The 17,289-nt window shown below is 43.3% G+C and overlaps 1 protein-coding gene across 3 annotated transcripts in view; it reads right to left on the bottom strand.

The window, feature by feature from the left end:
• Window positions 1-790: 790 nt before the first annotated feature.
• The window catches only part of LOC145451893 (adhesion G protein-coupled receptor L3-like), a 54,555-nt gene continuing 38,056 nt past the window's right edge, over window positions 791-17,289 (bottom strand). For 2 of the 3 annotated variants that reach the window (XM_080330112.1, XM_080330114.1), the window contains 17 exons: window positions 16,687-16,795; window positions 15,588-15,750; window positions 13,873-14,072; window positions 13,291-13,453; window positions 11,575-12,042; window positions 11,034-11,160; window positions 10,140-10,270; window positions 9,149-9,732; window positions 7,940-8,206; window positions 7,495-7,609; window positions 6,803-7,017; window positions 5,619-5,765; window positions 5,383-5,554; window positions 4,828-5,014; window positions 4,178-4,357; window positions 2,942-3,195; window positions 791-2,281 (listed from right to left, as the gene is read on the bottom strand). In XM_080330112.1, the coding sequence (XP_080186238.1) occupies window positions 1,253-2,281; window positions 2,942-3,195; window positions 4,178-4,357; window positions 4,828-5,014; window positions 5,383-5,554; window positions 5,619-5,765; window positions 6,803-7,017; window positions 7,495-7,609; window positions 7,940-8,206; window positions 9,149-9,732; window positions 10,140-10,270; window positions 11,034-11,160; window positions 11,575-12,042; window positions 13,291-13,453; window positions 13,873-14,072; window positions 15,588-15,750; window positions 16,687-16,795 (4,511 nt within the window). In that variant the 3' untranslated portion in view covers window positions 791-1,252. The remainder of the gene's footprint in view (window positions 2,282-2,941; window positions 3,196-4,177; window positions 4,358-4,827; window positions 5,015-5,382; window positions 5,555-5,618; window positions 5,766-6,802; window positions 7,018-7,494; window positions 7,610-7,939; window positions 8,207-9,148; window positions 9,733-10,139; window positions 10,271-11,033; window positions 11,161-11,574; window positions 12,043-13,290; window positions 13,454-13,872; window positions 14,073-15,587; window positions 15,751-16,686; window positions 16,796-17,289) is intronic. The other variant, XM_080330113.1, reaches the window with a different exon arrangement.

Below are 17,289 nucleotides of genomic sequence, written 5' to 3'. Positions count from 1 at the left end.
TTCTCAACCTGGGGGGCGTGAAACATCTGAAGGGGGGCGCGAAGAAGCGGTCACCTGAAAAAATTTTCACGCTCCGCGCGATTTACCTCCAATGCACGCGTGTTTCTCTCTACATAGACCCAATTCCATATATTTTTATTCTCTCATCAACATTCATAACCGTCCATACCATCAAACAATCTGTTAGGGTTACTTGCATCCAAGTTGGATTTTGTGATATGACGATAAGGGGGGCGCGAAATTTTTCACTATCAAAAAGGGAGGCTTGTCTAAAAAAAGGTTGAGAACCACTGCGTTAGAGTGATTCAAATAAGAACAGCTAAATCAATCTATATATGTAAAAGCTCACTGGTAATAATCTGACGAATATCGGCAAATGCTGCTATTCGATCTATTTTTAGAACAGGCTCGCGGGCTGCTCATCTGGTCCTCGCGGGCTACCTGGGGCTCGCGTTGGTGACCCCAGCATTAGACCAACCGACTTCTGTAGGTAGATGATCCTGGCTTTGGTGAATCTGTTATACCTTGCTCATAATATGTACATCACATTTTCCCAATTACATTTTTGTTGTGTATGTTATTAATTTGCAGTGTTGACAAATAAATATTCTCTCTCTCGATCCGGGTAAGCGGTGCCTCAGGAAAGCGGGCCGTGCTACGATAAGACGGCGGATCTGGAATCACCACGAACAACCTATCAGCCTTGCGTAAAATGACCAAAGTAGTCGAAAATCCATGTATACTAACACAAAACAACCTATCCCCCAGACCCGGCAAAGTCACTCGATCCTTCCGTAAGGCATGTTTAATAAAACACGAGAAATCACTTTTTCAAAGTAGAAGGAGAGAAAAAAGTTAAATATAAATGTATGATGCAGAAATAAGAAAACAAAAATATAACTACAACGCAGGCGTGCGGCGCCTTACCAACCGAACAACGTACAGTCGATGGCTTTCGTTGACAAACGGACACAATCCCCATGACGCACAAGCTCCGGCGGAAAATATGTAGGAACTTGACACAGTCGCAGGATAATCCCATGTATCCGCCCACCGGAGCAACGAACAACATACAAGTTACATTTGCGATAAAAAACGAAAAATCTAGCGTCGCCTCACGAACATGATTTCCGGCGACAGCCAACGAAAACGCGCCGGGCATCACAGTGGCAACTATACAACATATTTAGAAACGAGCGGATATGAATGATTTTCGACGACGGAAAGAAAACAGCAGAGAAAGAAAGGGCGTCTACAGGTTCGTGATCATGCTTATGCCTCCGTTCTTCAAATCGATTTTCGCCTTGGTGCCAGTAGCGGCAGTACCGGGCAGAGTGTACACGTACGTTTTAGAGCGCGCCTGTTGCGGCGGCGTGTCGCCGCTGTCTCTCATTTTAGCGTTAGCCAAAATAACCTCCGGATCAGCCGTAGACTTGCTCTTCCCTTTATTATGTTTGCCGTATGATGAATTCACGGCTCGCGGGTTAGACCCTGCGTGGGCGCACCAGCTGGTAACACTTTCGGCTATACTCAACCTGCCACCGCAAGCAGTGTCTATCATATCCTCGCGTGGGGCTTTGACGTTTGGGATATTGTTGTGGTTCATTTCGTCAAAATCATGCCCGCGCCTACCAGACCTTGGGTCTGCAGATATAATCATTTGGACTTCCTTATCGTTTTCAGAGCAGAGAGATTCTTCCGATGCGGAACGTCGCGATGTAGCAGGCACTCCCTTAATCGGAATCGGAGCTACGATCGCGTTTCTCTGCCTGTCCGGGTCAGACGCGGCTGTTATTGTAGGCAGGACTGGTTTTGAGGACGACCCTGGTCTTGGACTGCAAGAGTGGTCGTTGTCGCTTTGCGAGTCACAACACGGACGTGTTTGTGTGTCCGTGTCGTAACCCTGGTCCGTGGACAGTGGGTCGGATGATCTACCAGCCCGGTTTGACCGGCCTTGTTTTGGCCTACGTTGTCCGCAGTCTGGTCGGTATCCATGGCGGACCGCGTCTAGATTTTGCGAAGTATGCGTGAGATATCCACGGTTCACCGCGGTGCTGCAGTCCTGCCTGGACACTTGCCCCGGGTCAATGCCGTGATGCATTGTGGCGGGCTGGTGCTCGCAAGGTGCCTGGCAACAAGGAAACGAAGCCCGGCTACGTCGGATGGGCGCGGTCAGTACTGTCCGACGCTGTCCGTCGTCCGCGCACTGACGGTAGTGGACCGCTTCGGGTCGGCCGTTTTCATCCATGCGCAACTGCACGCCCATTTCAGCGGGGCACTCCTAGGAATAAGCGAGGCTATTTTACGGTTCATTGCGAAACGCCTTTGCAAGCGTTAGACATAGATAACTAACCTATGGATAGATGCGAAACATACATAGGTATTCATGGTCACTAACCCAACCCAAGCATAGCTTTTGCGACTACTCAAGTATAGGTCTTGCTTGCTCTACACACCTGAACAGCTGTGTTGCTTTACCTATTGTGCAACATTCTATTCTTCAGTAAAGTGCTTACTTTTCACACTTTGGATTGTGTACAGTGGCAATTTGTTTTGGGACATGTTTACATCAGTAACAAGTACTTCTACATTTTTGGAGTTATCAAGTAGTTTTGTTGGTTTTATGGTTATGCTTTTAGACTACTTGCACTTTATAGGGCTACTACTTACAACTACTTACTTATAATCTTTGGAGTTTATAAAGTACGAAGTGGTCTTGGAGCCTCTGTATCACGGCGACTTGATATATTTTTGAAAATTGTGCCTATTAGTTGAGTCATCAGTCTCTTTTTATTTGTCATAATTTTGTAAGTGGCCATCTCAGATTCACTGAGAAGTATGCGACCCTTTACCTTGCGACTTATCGAAACTATAAGCCTACTACTTACTCGTGTTTCACATCTATCTGTAGGTTAGTTATGAATAGTTCAATCCTGCTTACCTTGCACAGCGGCAGGTCCATGGTCTCGTAATGGTGGTTGTTACGCTGGTGGCTGCAACCGCCGGGCGGCACTAAATGGTGATGGCTACCGCTGGGGTAGTGCTCGTGTAGGTGGTTGTAATGCCCGGACGCGGTGGACGCGATGGTCGAACAGTGCGGGATTTGAGGCAGCGGCTGTTCGTAGCGGTGTTCCGGCCACCTGACCACGTCACCGTGCCCGGGGTGGGTGTGGTGCAGTAGCGGGTCTCTGTAGTCTGGAAATAGATTTCAAAATTTAGATTTCAAAATTTATGTACAGTAAAGTTGCTGTGGGTGACACAGGTAGCTGTGTGAGTGTGCATATTTGGACTTGAATTGGTTGGGACTTTTGACAGGGTCTAAAAGTCACAGTCAGACATAGAATTCCTACTACGAAAGAATGAAGAGGCATTGCATGTAGATTGTAGGCCTACGCTTCTCTCCCGTAAAAGATGCATGCGTTTGGACTGTTGAAATTAAGCGAGTATTTTTAGCAGAAATTGGGATTAGGACTACGCTTTTTGAGATTCAGTTGATTTTCGGGTTGATTCTTCTCGGATATCATAGCAAGTCATATTGAAGGAGGTATTTATTAGTAGATTTACATTTTGGGCACGGTCCATCGTGGACAGCCAAGCTTGGCTTGAGAACAGCAAGGAGTTTTTAATCAGCCTATTCAACTTAGAACTACAATTTTCGTAGATTTGGATTTGATTTTTGGCCTAGTATTCCAGCTACTATAACATGAAATAGTTCTGCAAACAAGAACACATACAAATGTACAGGCTTACATGTTCAGTGCCCTACACATCAACAGTCTTCATCAATAAGTAATGCTGATCGCATCATATTTCGACATCTAAGTATGTCTGGAAAAAGACGACTGTCCGATTTGTGACTCAAACTCTAATGCGGTGTATTAGAGCTTTTAGCGGTTGTCAGGACTCATTTTTGACAAAATTTCACACGATACTTTAAAAAGCTATGCGTTGTATCGAATAGTTCGATTAATTCGAACAATTCTCTACTATGGAAAGAAAACGTTCGATTACGCGACATTCTTGGACAAATGAGTGATGTGTTTTAAGGCACTCAAAAAGACTTACTGAACGTCTGTCACGAGACCACAAAATATGGATAATGCCAACCGGAATTTAGCTGAGTACACGGGTATTTACCGCGCTATTTCCAAGCATTGTAAAGGCCTGCTTAACTTACCGAGACCTCGCGCCAGCTCCACTGCCGAACCGTCGCTGTGACGGTCCCTTTGTGTCGCGAAACGCGAATTGTCGATATGCGTGATACGGGTGATGTCCATGTCCGAGACGCATCGCCCTTGGTTGACGTTCAGCGCGGCACTTTGCGCGGACGATATCGGCAGCAGAGTGGTCGTGCATCCTAAAATTTAAAACCGGTGAGTGAGCAGGTACCGAGGATTTGGATTCTGGCGATTAGTTGAACTCAAAATTATAGGGCCAATTCGAGCTTAGTACGTACGGGTACTACGGGTAGCGCAATGTAAAACTGGGAATATTTTATTCGCACAGGGGTAAAATCAACGTATTTCCACTTCATACATTATCCTTACAGTTATGTCAAAAAGAGTGATGCTACAATACTCATGGGTGGGGGGAGTGGGGGTTAAACACCTGGTCAATGACAGCTAAACCAGACATGAGACAACCATGACAGCTGGTATGGGTTACTAAGTGCCCAATCTCATGGGAAATGCCAACACTTTCCTAGTTCCGATAACGGTCATGCCTTTCCCAATATAATCGCAATACATATATATCCAATGATAAAATGATATAAACGAGCATACTGCAGCTAATCCCACTATCATATCATGTCAAAACTCCTCTTACCTGTCCCTGGAGTGTAAAATCCGCCGTACGAACCGGTAAGGTCGTGTCTACCGGTACCGTTGTGTCCTATGCCAGTGGCGTGTCGCGACGAATTCGTCGAAAATTGACGGTGGCTCGTAAACGGATCAGATCGACGGCGCGTGCGCTTAGCGACGCGCGAGAAACATGAAGAATAGTGCTTTCGAACCTAAAATGGAGATGACACGCGTTTAAGAATGGCCCGTTTCTTCCGACTGACGGCCAAAATTATGCTACAGACGAAATCTGCTTCTCGAAACATCTTCATTTAATAATTTTTAGACCTTTTATTTTCTACATCCACTTGACGCGGTTTGGACACACATTGGAAAGCACTACTTCCACATGTAATTGAGAAGAAATATACAACATTACTTCTATGTCTACTTGGGTAGCAATGATAAATTTGAATACTGTGAACCCCAATCGAGTACGAATCTGGCTGAAATCTTAAAAATCCAACCGAGATATAATCTGGCTCCATACTACTGGAAGGATTACGCGCAAATTTCCGAATTCTCTAGATCCCCAGCTTACCTCGCTCGGCAAAATGCAGTGCAGGAAAAACGCGGCCATGCCGTACAAAGAGCTCAGGATGCAGAAGAACACCGCGGTCGCCCGAGGCTGAAAGTTGCTAAGCCACAGCACACCGCAGCTCCACAAGGCACAAAGTAAAAACATCAGCACACAGGATCTCGTAACGCCCGATCTAAAAATATAAATCAACGTCATTACCGAGATTCGGCATTAACAATTACATCATAACACGGTACCTGACAGATTTTTGTTTCGGTGAGTCAGAGTAGTACAGATGTAGCCTGTACATGGTCACCGACAGAAAAGCGATGCAGCAGAGGATAGCGAAGCAACACGGCCCGATGAAACTCCATATGAAGCTGCCGTCCGTTTTGAGCCAGCATCTGTTAACAAAGAATGAGGTTTCTAAAACCCAAAAAGTCACAAACAAATACCGCTATCACAAAAACTACCGTTCCACACAAAATCTTTGTGAATAATATTGGACTTGACTGTCAACAGTTGTATAACATGTTATCCGCACTATAAGATTTATTATAAATGACGATATCAACACATGCAAGAGAATCAAAATTTTCGGTATCCTGTTATTGAGTTACGTATCACAATTCCTACTTCTGAAATGTTTGTGAATTCTAGCGACACACTACTGTATCAAATGTTGTTACAGTGCTACCTGGTTACCAGAGGCACTGTTTATATAACTGATGTGTGTCTCCGCGAACGGTAATATTTCAATGACATCATTAGGAACTTCAAGTACACCCCAAGGAAAACGTTAATCATTTTGTTATACTTTCAACAAGCGCCATCTCTACCACACACAGCAGGCATACACGACTACAGAATGAGATTTGTGACATCACATTACCCCAACGTTGACGTCCAGCCAGAACAGTACACAAGAAAATGTGCAGAGACTTTTTGGGGTACAAAACATGAATATACATTTATAACATTATATTCACAATCAAAACCCAAAGATTTTTTAGCTGACACTCTTTGGGGGCAATCGTCGGCAAATGAAGAATTTAAAAAGTTTGAGTGTTACTACGTTACATAGAAACAAATACAACATAAAATGCAGGCAAACGGCAAATAACCCCGATCCCAAATATATTTTCATAATGAATGTATTATGAATATGTATATTAAAACAATGGGTTCGACAAATCAGGAGCTTACGTCAGTAAATGTGGTTATGGTTAACCAAGTCATAGGTATGGTAAGAATTTAGTCTTTGTGACGAAATGGAGAAAGTGGTATTCCATCAAGAAGCTTGCAGGCGTGTTAGTTGTTCGGTGTGCTGGCAATGCCAGATACCGCAAACGAAACGAAACGCAAAACAAATCTACGATGCAACCGAAAACCCGCTATCTAAAATGAAAAATGAAGCATGCAATCGCTTCCCACTACTTACACAACACCCGTTCCGTACCCGGTATGGTCCGCGGCGGCGCTCGCCGCGACCACAATAATCGGGGCTCCGTATCCGACAATGTAGTACCACCTCCAACGATCGCGCCTGTCCGTCACGTCGCCCAAGATCGCCATGAGATGAAAAGCTTCAATAGCGGCCCATGTGAAAGTAGCCAGGAGACCGAGATGAAGCAACCCCGCCACGACTCCGCACACCTGGAAAAAAGCGGGTACGCGTTATAAAATGAGGCCTCAAGTCGCATAACTATGACTTGGAAGTTTAGAACTAATGCTGGCACATCTAAATGGATACTATTCGATGTATGGAGATTATGCACAAGTAAGGATTGCTTAAGATACGGTAATAATATTTAGTTGATAATCTTCCAAAGAGATCAGTAAATGCTGGGGTACAATTATACTGTATTACATGTGCTAAGGATATGCATTGCTCAAGTGAGGATTGTTTAAGGTTTACACCAAGACTTACAGTAAATGCTGGGGCACAAATTACACAGTTCAAAATAGAAAGTATTCGATCCAAGAAGTCCATGCATAAGAAATGATTGCCTAACATAATACTTGAAATGCGATACGGCTGGGATACAATTGCACATGATCGATATGAATTTGAAATGTTCCCAAAGGCGGACTTGCTATATTTCGTCAAAATCAATAATAAATTGCACTCACCACAGGCACAACGTTTTGGTCGATCCCGATCAGAAAGACGACTTCAGTGGCGATTAATGATAGTACAAGATTTTTATGGATGGTGTTGATGTCGCTTTGCAAGCGTTTCGTGGCACTGTAAATACAAAATGTGTAAATTAAACAGCTAGATAAACGTCTTAACGTTTCTCAACAGATACTAGTCATAATTTTAGATGTTTTATAAACCAAGGCATATTGGATTTCAGGGTAATATGTTGGTTTACCTTGTTTTTGATAGACTTAAGACAACCAAATACTCCAATATACATTGCATTTGTATTGATTATATGATTGTATGAAGATACAAGTCACAAACAAGGCAAACCATAAATACGCATAGATGCTTGTTTATGACCAGTATCTTGGTAAATTCAAATACTCCAATATACTACCCTGAAATATACAATCGCAAGTCTTCGCTTACCTCAAAGGCAACAAAGTGACGGCGACGAGCAGCAAAAACAGTAACGAAATGCATAGTCCCGCCCTCAAAATAGGGAGGTCCCGCTCTTTGTCATTGTTCGAAATGCCGGAGGGCCCGGACGGACGGGTGTCCGAACCCATGGCGGGGAACGACGATTCGGACGAAAGCACCGCGAACGGCGTCATGTGGCTGCACTGGCAAGTCGTGTGCGTGAAGTTGGTCTCGACTGCCTTGCATCCGCTTCTCCACCAACGCGGGGTCATGTCACTGCAAATAAGCGTTGTTACGGTATAGTGTTTAGCCAAAAAGGTCACAAATTCCAAAACTACAAATAAGCACGGGAGCGTGTAGCTAAGAGAAGGCAAATAGTGAATATTTGCCGCTGTAGTCTGTTATCTGCCGTAAGGAAAATTCTGAGAATTTTGACATTTAGTATTTGGTTGTGTCAAGTCCTAATTCTCGAAGTAGTCTTTTAACCTTCTACAAGTAAAGTTCTTGGAATTTTGACGTCAGACATACGCTTTCAAATAGCTAGCCGCTGCGAAGTCCCGACAGACCAGTCACTCCATAGCCGAAATAGGTAGAGAAGTTTAACCTTTCCATTATTGGATTCGTGAAATAAACTATACGCATCATCTTTCCAAGGTTATATCAGTTAATATCTATGTAGTACGAATATGCTGCAGTCCGGATTATTGAATTCATACTTTGTAAAGGCACCAGTCACCAACACTTCATGCACAAACAAAGATACCCTTCTCACAGCGTACAATAATTACGCCTCGCTATCTTGGAACATATTTGTCAACACCATCTCGAGTACATATACTTGAGAGCATGGCTATACAATCAATCCATATCTTGGGATACTATATTTGTTATGTCGTCTAAGCGTCTGACGGCACTTTTTCAGTTTTCCAGCGAACACTTTGTAAGCTTCAGCAAACTACTAGATGTCCATATATTAGGGCCTATTTCAATAAGCTTGAGACAAGAGCTTGATAAATTGCAAATCTGTAAGAACCAGTGTGTAGGCATACTAGATTGAAAGGATCGTTAAACTTGATGGTATGGGAAGTCGACACGTGTGGGATTTGTCTAAAAGCTTAACGACGCAAGTAGTTTTTTCAAGTAAACGAAAACTTATTCGAGTATAGTCCAAAAAAGTAGGAGTGCTGACTATCTCTGTACAAAACCATCAGTTCCCACCTGTTCTTATCATCCCAGTAAGCGCAGACGTGATACTCCTTCCCGGGTTTGGCGTGCCTAAACACCATCCTCAGCAGTGGCTTTTCGTCCAAGTCCATCGGGAACCTATTCACGATCACCAGCTCGCCAGGGTCACTCCGGGACGCCCGTTCGCGGGTAGTAGTTCTCGTGATAAACGCCGGCGTCACAGACAACACTGCCGAGTCTACAGGGTCAGTTTCACGCAGATTCATATCGCGAAGATACTTTCCCATGTTGCGAAACGACAGCAGTACGACAGCCAAGTGTTTCGTGACTGTCTGGTTGGACGCGGTGATCGGTGTGTCTTCAGACGCGTAATCGTCAGCCGTGGCGAAAAGCGCGTTGGTGTCTAGGGTGACAGCATCGCCCTGTCCAGGGTACCACAGCACGCTGTCGTGGTACGCGTTTTTGGAGTGGCGGGTCACCGGGAACACGCGGATGCCCAGGGACACCATGGTTTCGGACCAGTTTACTCTGTTGTTGGCCGCAGGTATGGACATGTCATACGCCAGGAAGAAAGCGGCGTCTTCCAAAACACGGATTAGCTCGCTGGATACGTTGTTCTGCAACAATTGATTATATCAATACAGAACTACGTAATAGGCAGAAATGGTCAAAGAAATTAGATTTGGTCGACAAGTCATAATTTTGGCAGTGGATAGAAATGATTAAATGACTACATATTGGTGCGATTTTCGAAAATTTACTCGGTCACCGTGATAAAGGGGGTATTCCGTCCAGTTGTCATGACAATTTCACTTGTAAACTTGAAGGAAAACATATCTTAAAAATATATCTACCTAAATATATTCAGAGTCTTGAAAGTAGGCTACATGGTCCAGGTAGTTGAATCCTACTCGAGTACTCCAAATTACTAAAATACTTTGTTACTGACCATCTCTGGTAACAGGACATTTAAAATACGGACAGCTTACACCCTATAATTACAGGTACTTCGGTTCAGGCGTACCTGCATAGTGTGGGGTACCCCGCGCCAGCTATCTTCCAAATCGTCGCTTAGCAGCAGGCTAACGCTCTTCAACATGGATCCCATCACGTTGGCCGCATTCGCCCTGTCGTCGTACGCCTTGGTCAGAATCCCTGCAACCAGAAATAGCGATGTAGCAAAGAAAAGAAATTTATTCCATTTTGATTACAGGCAGACAGAAGTAGTTAGACTGAACAATAGGGGTCTCCAAAAATGACTTTTTTTCTCAAATCATACTGGCTACTTGATAAAATTGTTAGGTTACCTAATTTAAGCCTACACACCAAATTTGGTTCAATTCCAACCAGTAGCCGGAGCCGCATTGCTACAGGAGAAAGTTTCTATTTATTATATAAAAATAAATAAAAAATTCTAAAATTTTCTGTTCACCCCATGAAAGTGTTAGGTTGTCCATAGAAACGATGCTCACCAAATTTGGCTTGTGCAATAACTCCGCTTCCACTGGTGGGAATTGAACCAAATTTGGTGAACATCGTTTCTATAGACAACCAAACACTTCCATGGGGTGAACAGAAAATTTTAGAATTTTTTGTTATTTATTTTTATATAATAAATAGAAACTTTCTTCTCATGTAGCAATGCGGCTACTGGTTGGAATTGAACCAAATTTGGTGTGTATGCTTAAATTAGGTAACTCAACAATTTTATCAAGCAGCCAGTACGATTGGAGAGAAAAAAATCATTTTTGAAAACCCCTACTGAACAAAGCCATCATTTAATAGTAAAGGACTAGAGGAAATGTGGTACATTTCTACTCAAGCACAATTAAAACTTTTCAAGCGAGTGAAAAAGAAACTATTCTAGGCAATTATCGATTTCAGTCAAAATCAAAGTGTGTTACTGTTAAAACCGTACGTTTCTGAAGCTCCACGGATTTTACAATGTCCCAAACGCTCATCTGCAGTCCGATGTCGATGCTGTTCTGTAGGGAGCGGTGATAACTTGCGCTCAGGTCCGCGGCGCTGCCGATATTATCATCCAGCTGTGACAATAATAAACCAGTTTAGGTAACGAACAAAAACCGAACGGGTCAAGGTCAGATTATCGTAACGGGTCTTGGAAAGGGGGGCAAAAAAGTCACCCTTCCCGTAACTGATAGCCAGACAAGTTCATAGTAGTCATGGTCGCCAGTTTGCTACTGAACTTGAAGTAGCAACGCAAATTTCGAGTCAATTACAAGTAGAAGTGTAACTATTTTCTATTTACAAAATTCAAAGTCTAAAGAGAAAGTGCTTTTGCTCAAAAAACTGACAGGTATAAATAAGTCTACAAACATAACAACTTGAGTACTAGGTACCGGTAGGCAAAACCGACTTTGATTACTATAAAGAAGTATAATTACTCCTGTATTGTCCACCACTAAAATAACCGACAAAACAGAACAAGTAACACCTACCTGTTTCTGTACGTCCTGTATCCACTCCGCGACACACTGCCCGAAATCGGGAGTCGCGCCCACCCACTTCGGATCGGACGCGTTATTCCCGCATATCCAAATCGCGTTACCCTTCGACGGCTCCGGGCACTGCACCTTGACCACCATCCCAAACTCAGTCGCCGGCCACATGATGCCGCCCGACTCCACGGCGGGACACCGTTTCCGGGGCGGGAGTATAGGTGGCGGGGTAGGGGTGATGACCTTGGGATGGGTGGTAGTGGTGGGTGTCCTTGTGGTTGTGGTAGGGCGACTGGGGGACGGAGACGGGGTGGACGTTGTTGTGGAAATGGACGGGTTTACTAACGGGGTGAAATTGAGTGGGTACGTGATGGCCATTGTTTTGTCCCACGCGTACAGTTTCTGCTCTTTCGGGTTGTATTTAATCGTAGATGTTGTGTTTCGTAGGCGAGGTATTCTGATGTCGATCTGTGGAGGGGAGTGAAGAGATAAGATTTGATACCCATTCACTATAAAACACACACACACACCACACACACACAACCGCCGTTATCTTTGTTTATTATTAATATTTTATTTATCTACATTTTATTATCTGTATATTTTACCTGTAGCATTGCTATTATCGTAATGTATACACTTTAAAGTTTTATTGTTGCCACACACACACACAACTGCCGTTATTTTATTAAGTTATTATTTATTTAATTTATTAGGTTTTATTTTATTCATCTATCGATTCTACTTGTCTGGTTGATATTTATGTACCACATGCTTCATAGCTTATTGTTGTTACAATCGTATCAATGCGAATTTCGTAGTCTGTAATTTGGATTGCTACGTCATACTTTGAATCTGTTTTGGGTCCCTTTAGAGTACCGATAACCCAATATAGTTTAAAAGTGAAAATATATATATTCTTGCAAAGAATTTTGTGATGAAAGCCGAAAGTTCTGCACCACGAGTCAGCTATTCAATTATTTGTTGTTTCTTCTTCCCTGATTTATCATATGGTTTGCACTTTGCAGGCTATTTACTATTAGAACAGATACATTACACGTCAGTGCCATGGTGGTGACGAGTATTAACTATTAAGACATTGAAAGGTCATATCGTCATCCCAAGTAAAAATTACTGATTAATTTAAACGGAACAATAAATCGCATGTCTGTCTGACAACGGAATGCCGCGCAGATGCGTTTAGGAATAATTATTCCCCCGAAATACGGGACCGTGAAATCGGTAATCTCAAACCACTGAAGCCATATGTCGCATCTCCGCCAAAGAATGTATCATTTTGGGCCGAAGTCGTAAATCGCACCGCATAAACAGTATTTGGAGGGTAAACCGTCATAGTTTTGACACTTTACCTAATTTGAATAATAAAAGTTTCCAAATGAATAATTTAAACGAAGTGAAATAGTTTTAAAGCATAAATGCGCGCGGGCATATTGCGAACGGACTGATGACTGAAAATAATGTTTGGACTTGAAATTTTCGACAAAGCCATCCCTACATTGTGACGTCAAAATCGACACAAAGCCTCAATTTCCGGTTGATTAAGCTTTCAGGTCAAGAGAAGTGTTACATTGTTACATATAAGTTTTGCAAAGCGATGGCGTAACGGTTATCGATTTGAGATTACAAAAAAATGCATCTACACTGCCTACAGCTATAGCTATGGCAACAAAAATTGAAAACAACGCAAAAACTTACATCCGTGCCAACGTTAGAAGTGGTGTTGAACATATGGTCGATCTTCAGCGTTTTATAATTCACCATATACAGCACTCCGCATACCATGAACGTGTTCAGCGCCGACAGCTTGTCGTAGTCCGTGGTCCACGTTTTCACAATTTCCAAGTTATGATGCTTCAACCTACAGACGGGGCGGCGGAAAAGTAGGCACTCGTGAATTAAGAGGGAAGTGGTGAATAATTAAAGAGCTTAACGTTAAGGGCCCTACACAGTTGCCGTTTCGGCGTCAAGTGCGTTTTGACAAAGTGCGACTTTTCCAGAACACACATTCGAGCTAATTAATCACGGGATAAAATCATAGCGTCGGCAGTGTATCGAATCGACACCGCGTCGCTGTTATGGAGTCAAGTTTTAACCAACAGTCCCCACGCACATATTTTCCCATGAGGGTTTATCACGGCCGTGAATTCGACGCTGATAAGTCATCCGTATATCATAACCTACTGCAAACTACCAGGATAACTCCCGCAATATTAACCGACTGTGTATCTTTGAAATCTTCGCCCTGATAAGATAAACCGCGCCGGAATGCGGACTTACTTGCTGATGACGATTTTGCCTTCGTTGTATTCCGTGGCGTAGATGGCCCACAGGCCGTTTTCGTCCACGGCTAAGTCTATGTCCGTGGATAGGCCCACGCCGTACGGGGACGTGTTGTCGTGATTGGCCTCGGGCAACGACACCCTGGCTTCAGTTTGTAGGGTCGATAGATCGTACCGGACCACTTCGTTTGAGCCGGTCTGCGAAACGAATGAAAAATCAATGAAATTTTATACAATTGAAAGGTATATTCATATTGAAATGAACCCGAATATTTTCGGCTGACACTCGTCAGGGGTAATCGTCAGCAACTAGTAGAGATTTCAAAAGAACATCGTATATCAACAATCGTATTTTATTTAATTCAGAATATTTCCTTGTAATGTCTGAGTACGTGTCGGAAGTAAGTAGAGAGTTTATTAGTTTAGCGCTGTGGCGAAACTCTGGGTCGTGTGGTGTCCATATCTTAGATGTCCATTTTACATATTTTTAGAAGGTGTTCATTCTCTTTCAGTGATGTCTTCACCACGGTTGACTTTAAAACAATTTGATAAACATCACCACGATACGGACGAAAAATGGAAGTTTTAGAACTACTTGATTTCCTATAAATTCGAAAAATGGATCTACAAACTTGAATTTGATTCCACCGCGACGATGAGCATGCGGCACTTTAGCATGTGTGTTGAGGTCGGGGTTTGTTTAGGGTAGGGCAAGGGTTAGTTTTGGGGTTATAAAGTGACATGCTCAAACTTCGCATGTTCAACTATCGTTTTTCATTATGTCCCATGCTCAAATGACTGTTGACCGAGACTGTGTTGTCCCAATTATTCCGAAGAGGTTTCAGTGATGCATATTCGGTTGTGCATCACGGTCGAAAAAACGGGTATTTGTACGGTTGCCGGCCCTCGAATATTAGAACAAAAGTGCGCGCGTCGAGGAGTATCGGCTTTATCACGCGTGAAAACGCGCGGTCATTCGTATCGCGGAGATTACGACGCGGAACCTCCCAGAAATTATCAAGAAAACTCGCGGTAAATGCGATAAGACCGAATTTAATCGTCGGCGAGGAACTTCAAAATTGAAACATTTGATTGTGGGAACGAGTCGCTACCTATAGGATAAATGTACTGCCGCAGGACCACAGTGTCACTGCGTCGCGCGATAAATTACGCTGTGGCAAAATCGAACATATCCGCGGCAGCGTAGAACTGTAGGTGGCACAGAAATGCCTAATCAGTAATCAAAAGCGATGCCAAATGATTAGCAACCCCAACAAATTAGCAACAAATAACCAGATGTGCACCACGTACTTCTATACTTGTTCAAGCGGTTATGACGTCAGATTACTTCCTCTTCTGCTCAACAGTTGTCAGTTTTTTAGGCAAAACTTATCGGAAATGCTTGGAAATCGATACTTAGGTACAAATTTAGCACGTTACTTCTACTCCCGCTTGAGAACCGACTTTTGGACTCGCAAAACGCAAATTTAGGGAACAATAGACTATCGCGATCATTGTGTACTTTTGCGTAGGACGCTTAAAAATATGATGACCCAGGTCACATTCGAGCTTTGACCCAACAACAACCATAGCAGTTCAAATTACGGGGAATACCGACCCGAACCCGTGAATAGCATACCTAGTCCCGAAAACACACAATGCAGCGTCTGCGCGAGTCGCGAGGTCACCGTTATACCAGAAGAATCAACCTACCGGCGTGAAAAACATACTCCTGTCGTAGACCACGAACCCGGTGCCGTCCACTTGTCCCGGCATGGGGTAGAAGTTGATAGGCTTCCCTCCGAACATGTCCCCGAACGACTCGTATTCGTACAGATTCGCGGTTTGAAATTTCATGTAAGGCATATAAAACACTCTGAAAAGCGAAATTTCCGTGTTACCAGCAGGCTCTTGATACAAAAGAAAACGAATAATGACTACCGAAAAGGGTGGGTCGTCAATTTACACCTCAAACGGTGGAAAAGGGAATTCGCATTACAGAAATAGTGTTTAAAGAGCTTCTTGGAGGTACAGAACTTCAATATACAATTGAATAGTGTATTCTACTATTCATATTGAAGTGAACCTGGACATTTTCGGCTGACACTCGTCAGGGGAAATCGTCAGCAACTTCTAGTCTAGTCAACTTCGAGTAGGGTTCATTTCAATAGAAATAGTGTTGCATCGGTATTGTGTTTATGACTAATACTATTATTTGCTCATTAGAATTCCAAAGTCAAATATACAACACAAGACAAGCTCCAAAATGAAATACCGAATAAATGGTGGATTTTATATTCACACACTGTACACGTGCTGTGTTGATTAATGTCTTACAAGGACAATTATCACATACCACCCTGGCGGTTGGTCTGTACAGTAATATTCAGCATTTTACCGGAACGTGGTTCATATTAGGCTACTTAAATTCCTCAAATTCATTTCAGGTTGTGTCTAATAAGGAATATTGTTAAATACCGCCATGACGGACGGTCTCTACAGTATAATATCCAGCGTTATTTCCGAACGTGTTCCATATTAAGCTACTTAAATTCGCCAAATATATTGCTTCCTACGTGTTGTTATTGCAAGTCGACTTGTGTGGCACGCAAAGGCAGTTGGCGGAAGATCGACTTAAAAAATCAGTGCCGCTGGTTACCGCGAATTTTCGTGCGAGTCTATCGACGGGAATCAGTCATCTATAAACATGACCAAGCCACCTCAGACAGGTTAAGCGATGACGAATGTTTTCGCTTGAAAGGATTACCACCAGTCCGACAGTTGCCTGCGACCATATGCGATTTCGACTTACCTTTCGGACACTTGGTAGGGGTCCCTCATCCAGGCCGCGTCGTTCTCTAAAGGCGTTTTCTTTTGCGTGGGTAAGGCGACGCTGCGTAATTTTCCGGGGCATGAGATGACTGCAAGATAAATCAACGTAGTTAATAAACGAGTATGAGGATTGTGACCAGGGCGCATCGCGCACCGATTGTGATATTCCACTATCATCTTTCAGACTGTGGTGTGTGGTACAATTTTGGAACGTGCATGGTCGCAGTTGTTGTTTGTGGTGTGTGGTACAATGGTTATTTACACCAGGCCGATATTCTTTATTATGATTCCGAACCTGCCGATTTGCAGCACGGTCCACTTCTGGGCATTTTAAGACGCCGTTTACGCGGATCAGATGGCGAGGAGGAGCCCTGAGAGACTGCTAACGCTTAGGCGCAGTTACATCTTGATATCAGTGGGGGTATGAATCGAAAAACTGATACTTTTCGAGAGATTTTACAACTTACTTGATTTTTCATAATAGCTATATCACATATATGTCAAAACCTAGAACCATTGCTGGATTTCAGGCTCCCGTCCAAGTCCATTTCCCTGGTTGTAACTCAAAGAATTCACACAATGC

This window comes from Botryllus schlosseri, chromosome 12 (genome assembly GCF_051294905.1).
Source record: "Botryllus schlosseri isolate E-star chromosome 12, Bs_hap1, whole genome shotgun sequence".
Lineage (NCBI taxonomy): Eukaryota > Metazoa > Chordata > Ascidiacea > Stolidobranchia > Styelidae > Botryllus > Botryllus schlosseri.
The sequence above is the reverse complement of the archived record's forward strand: the minus strand, read 5'-3'. Positions and strand labels throughout refer to the sequence as shown.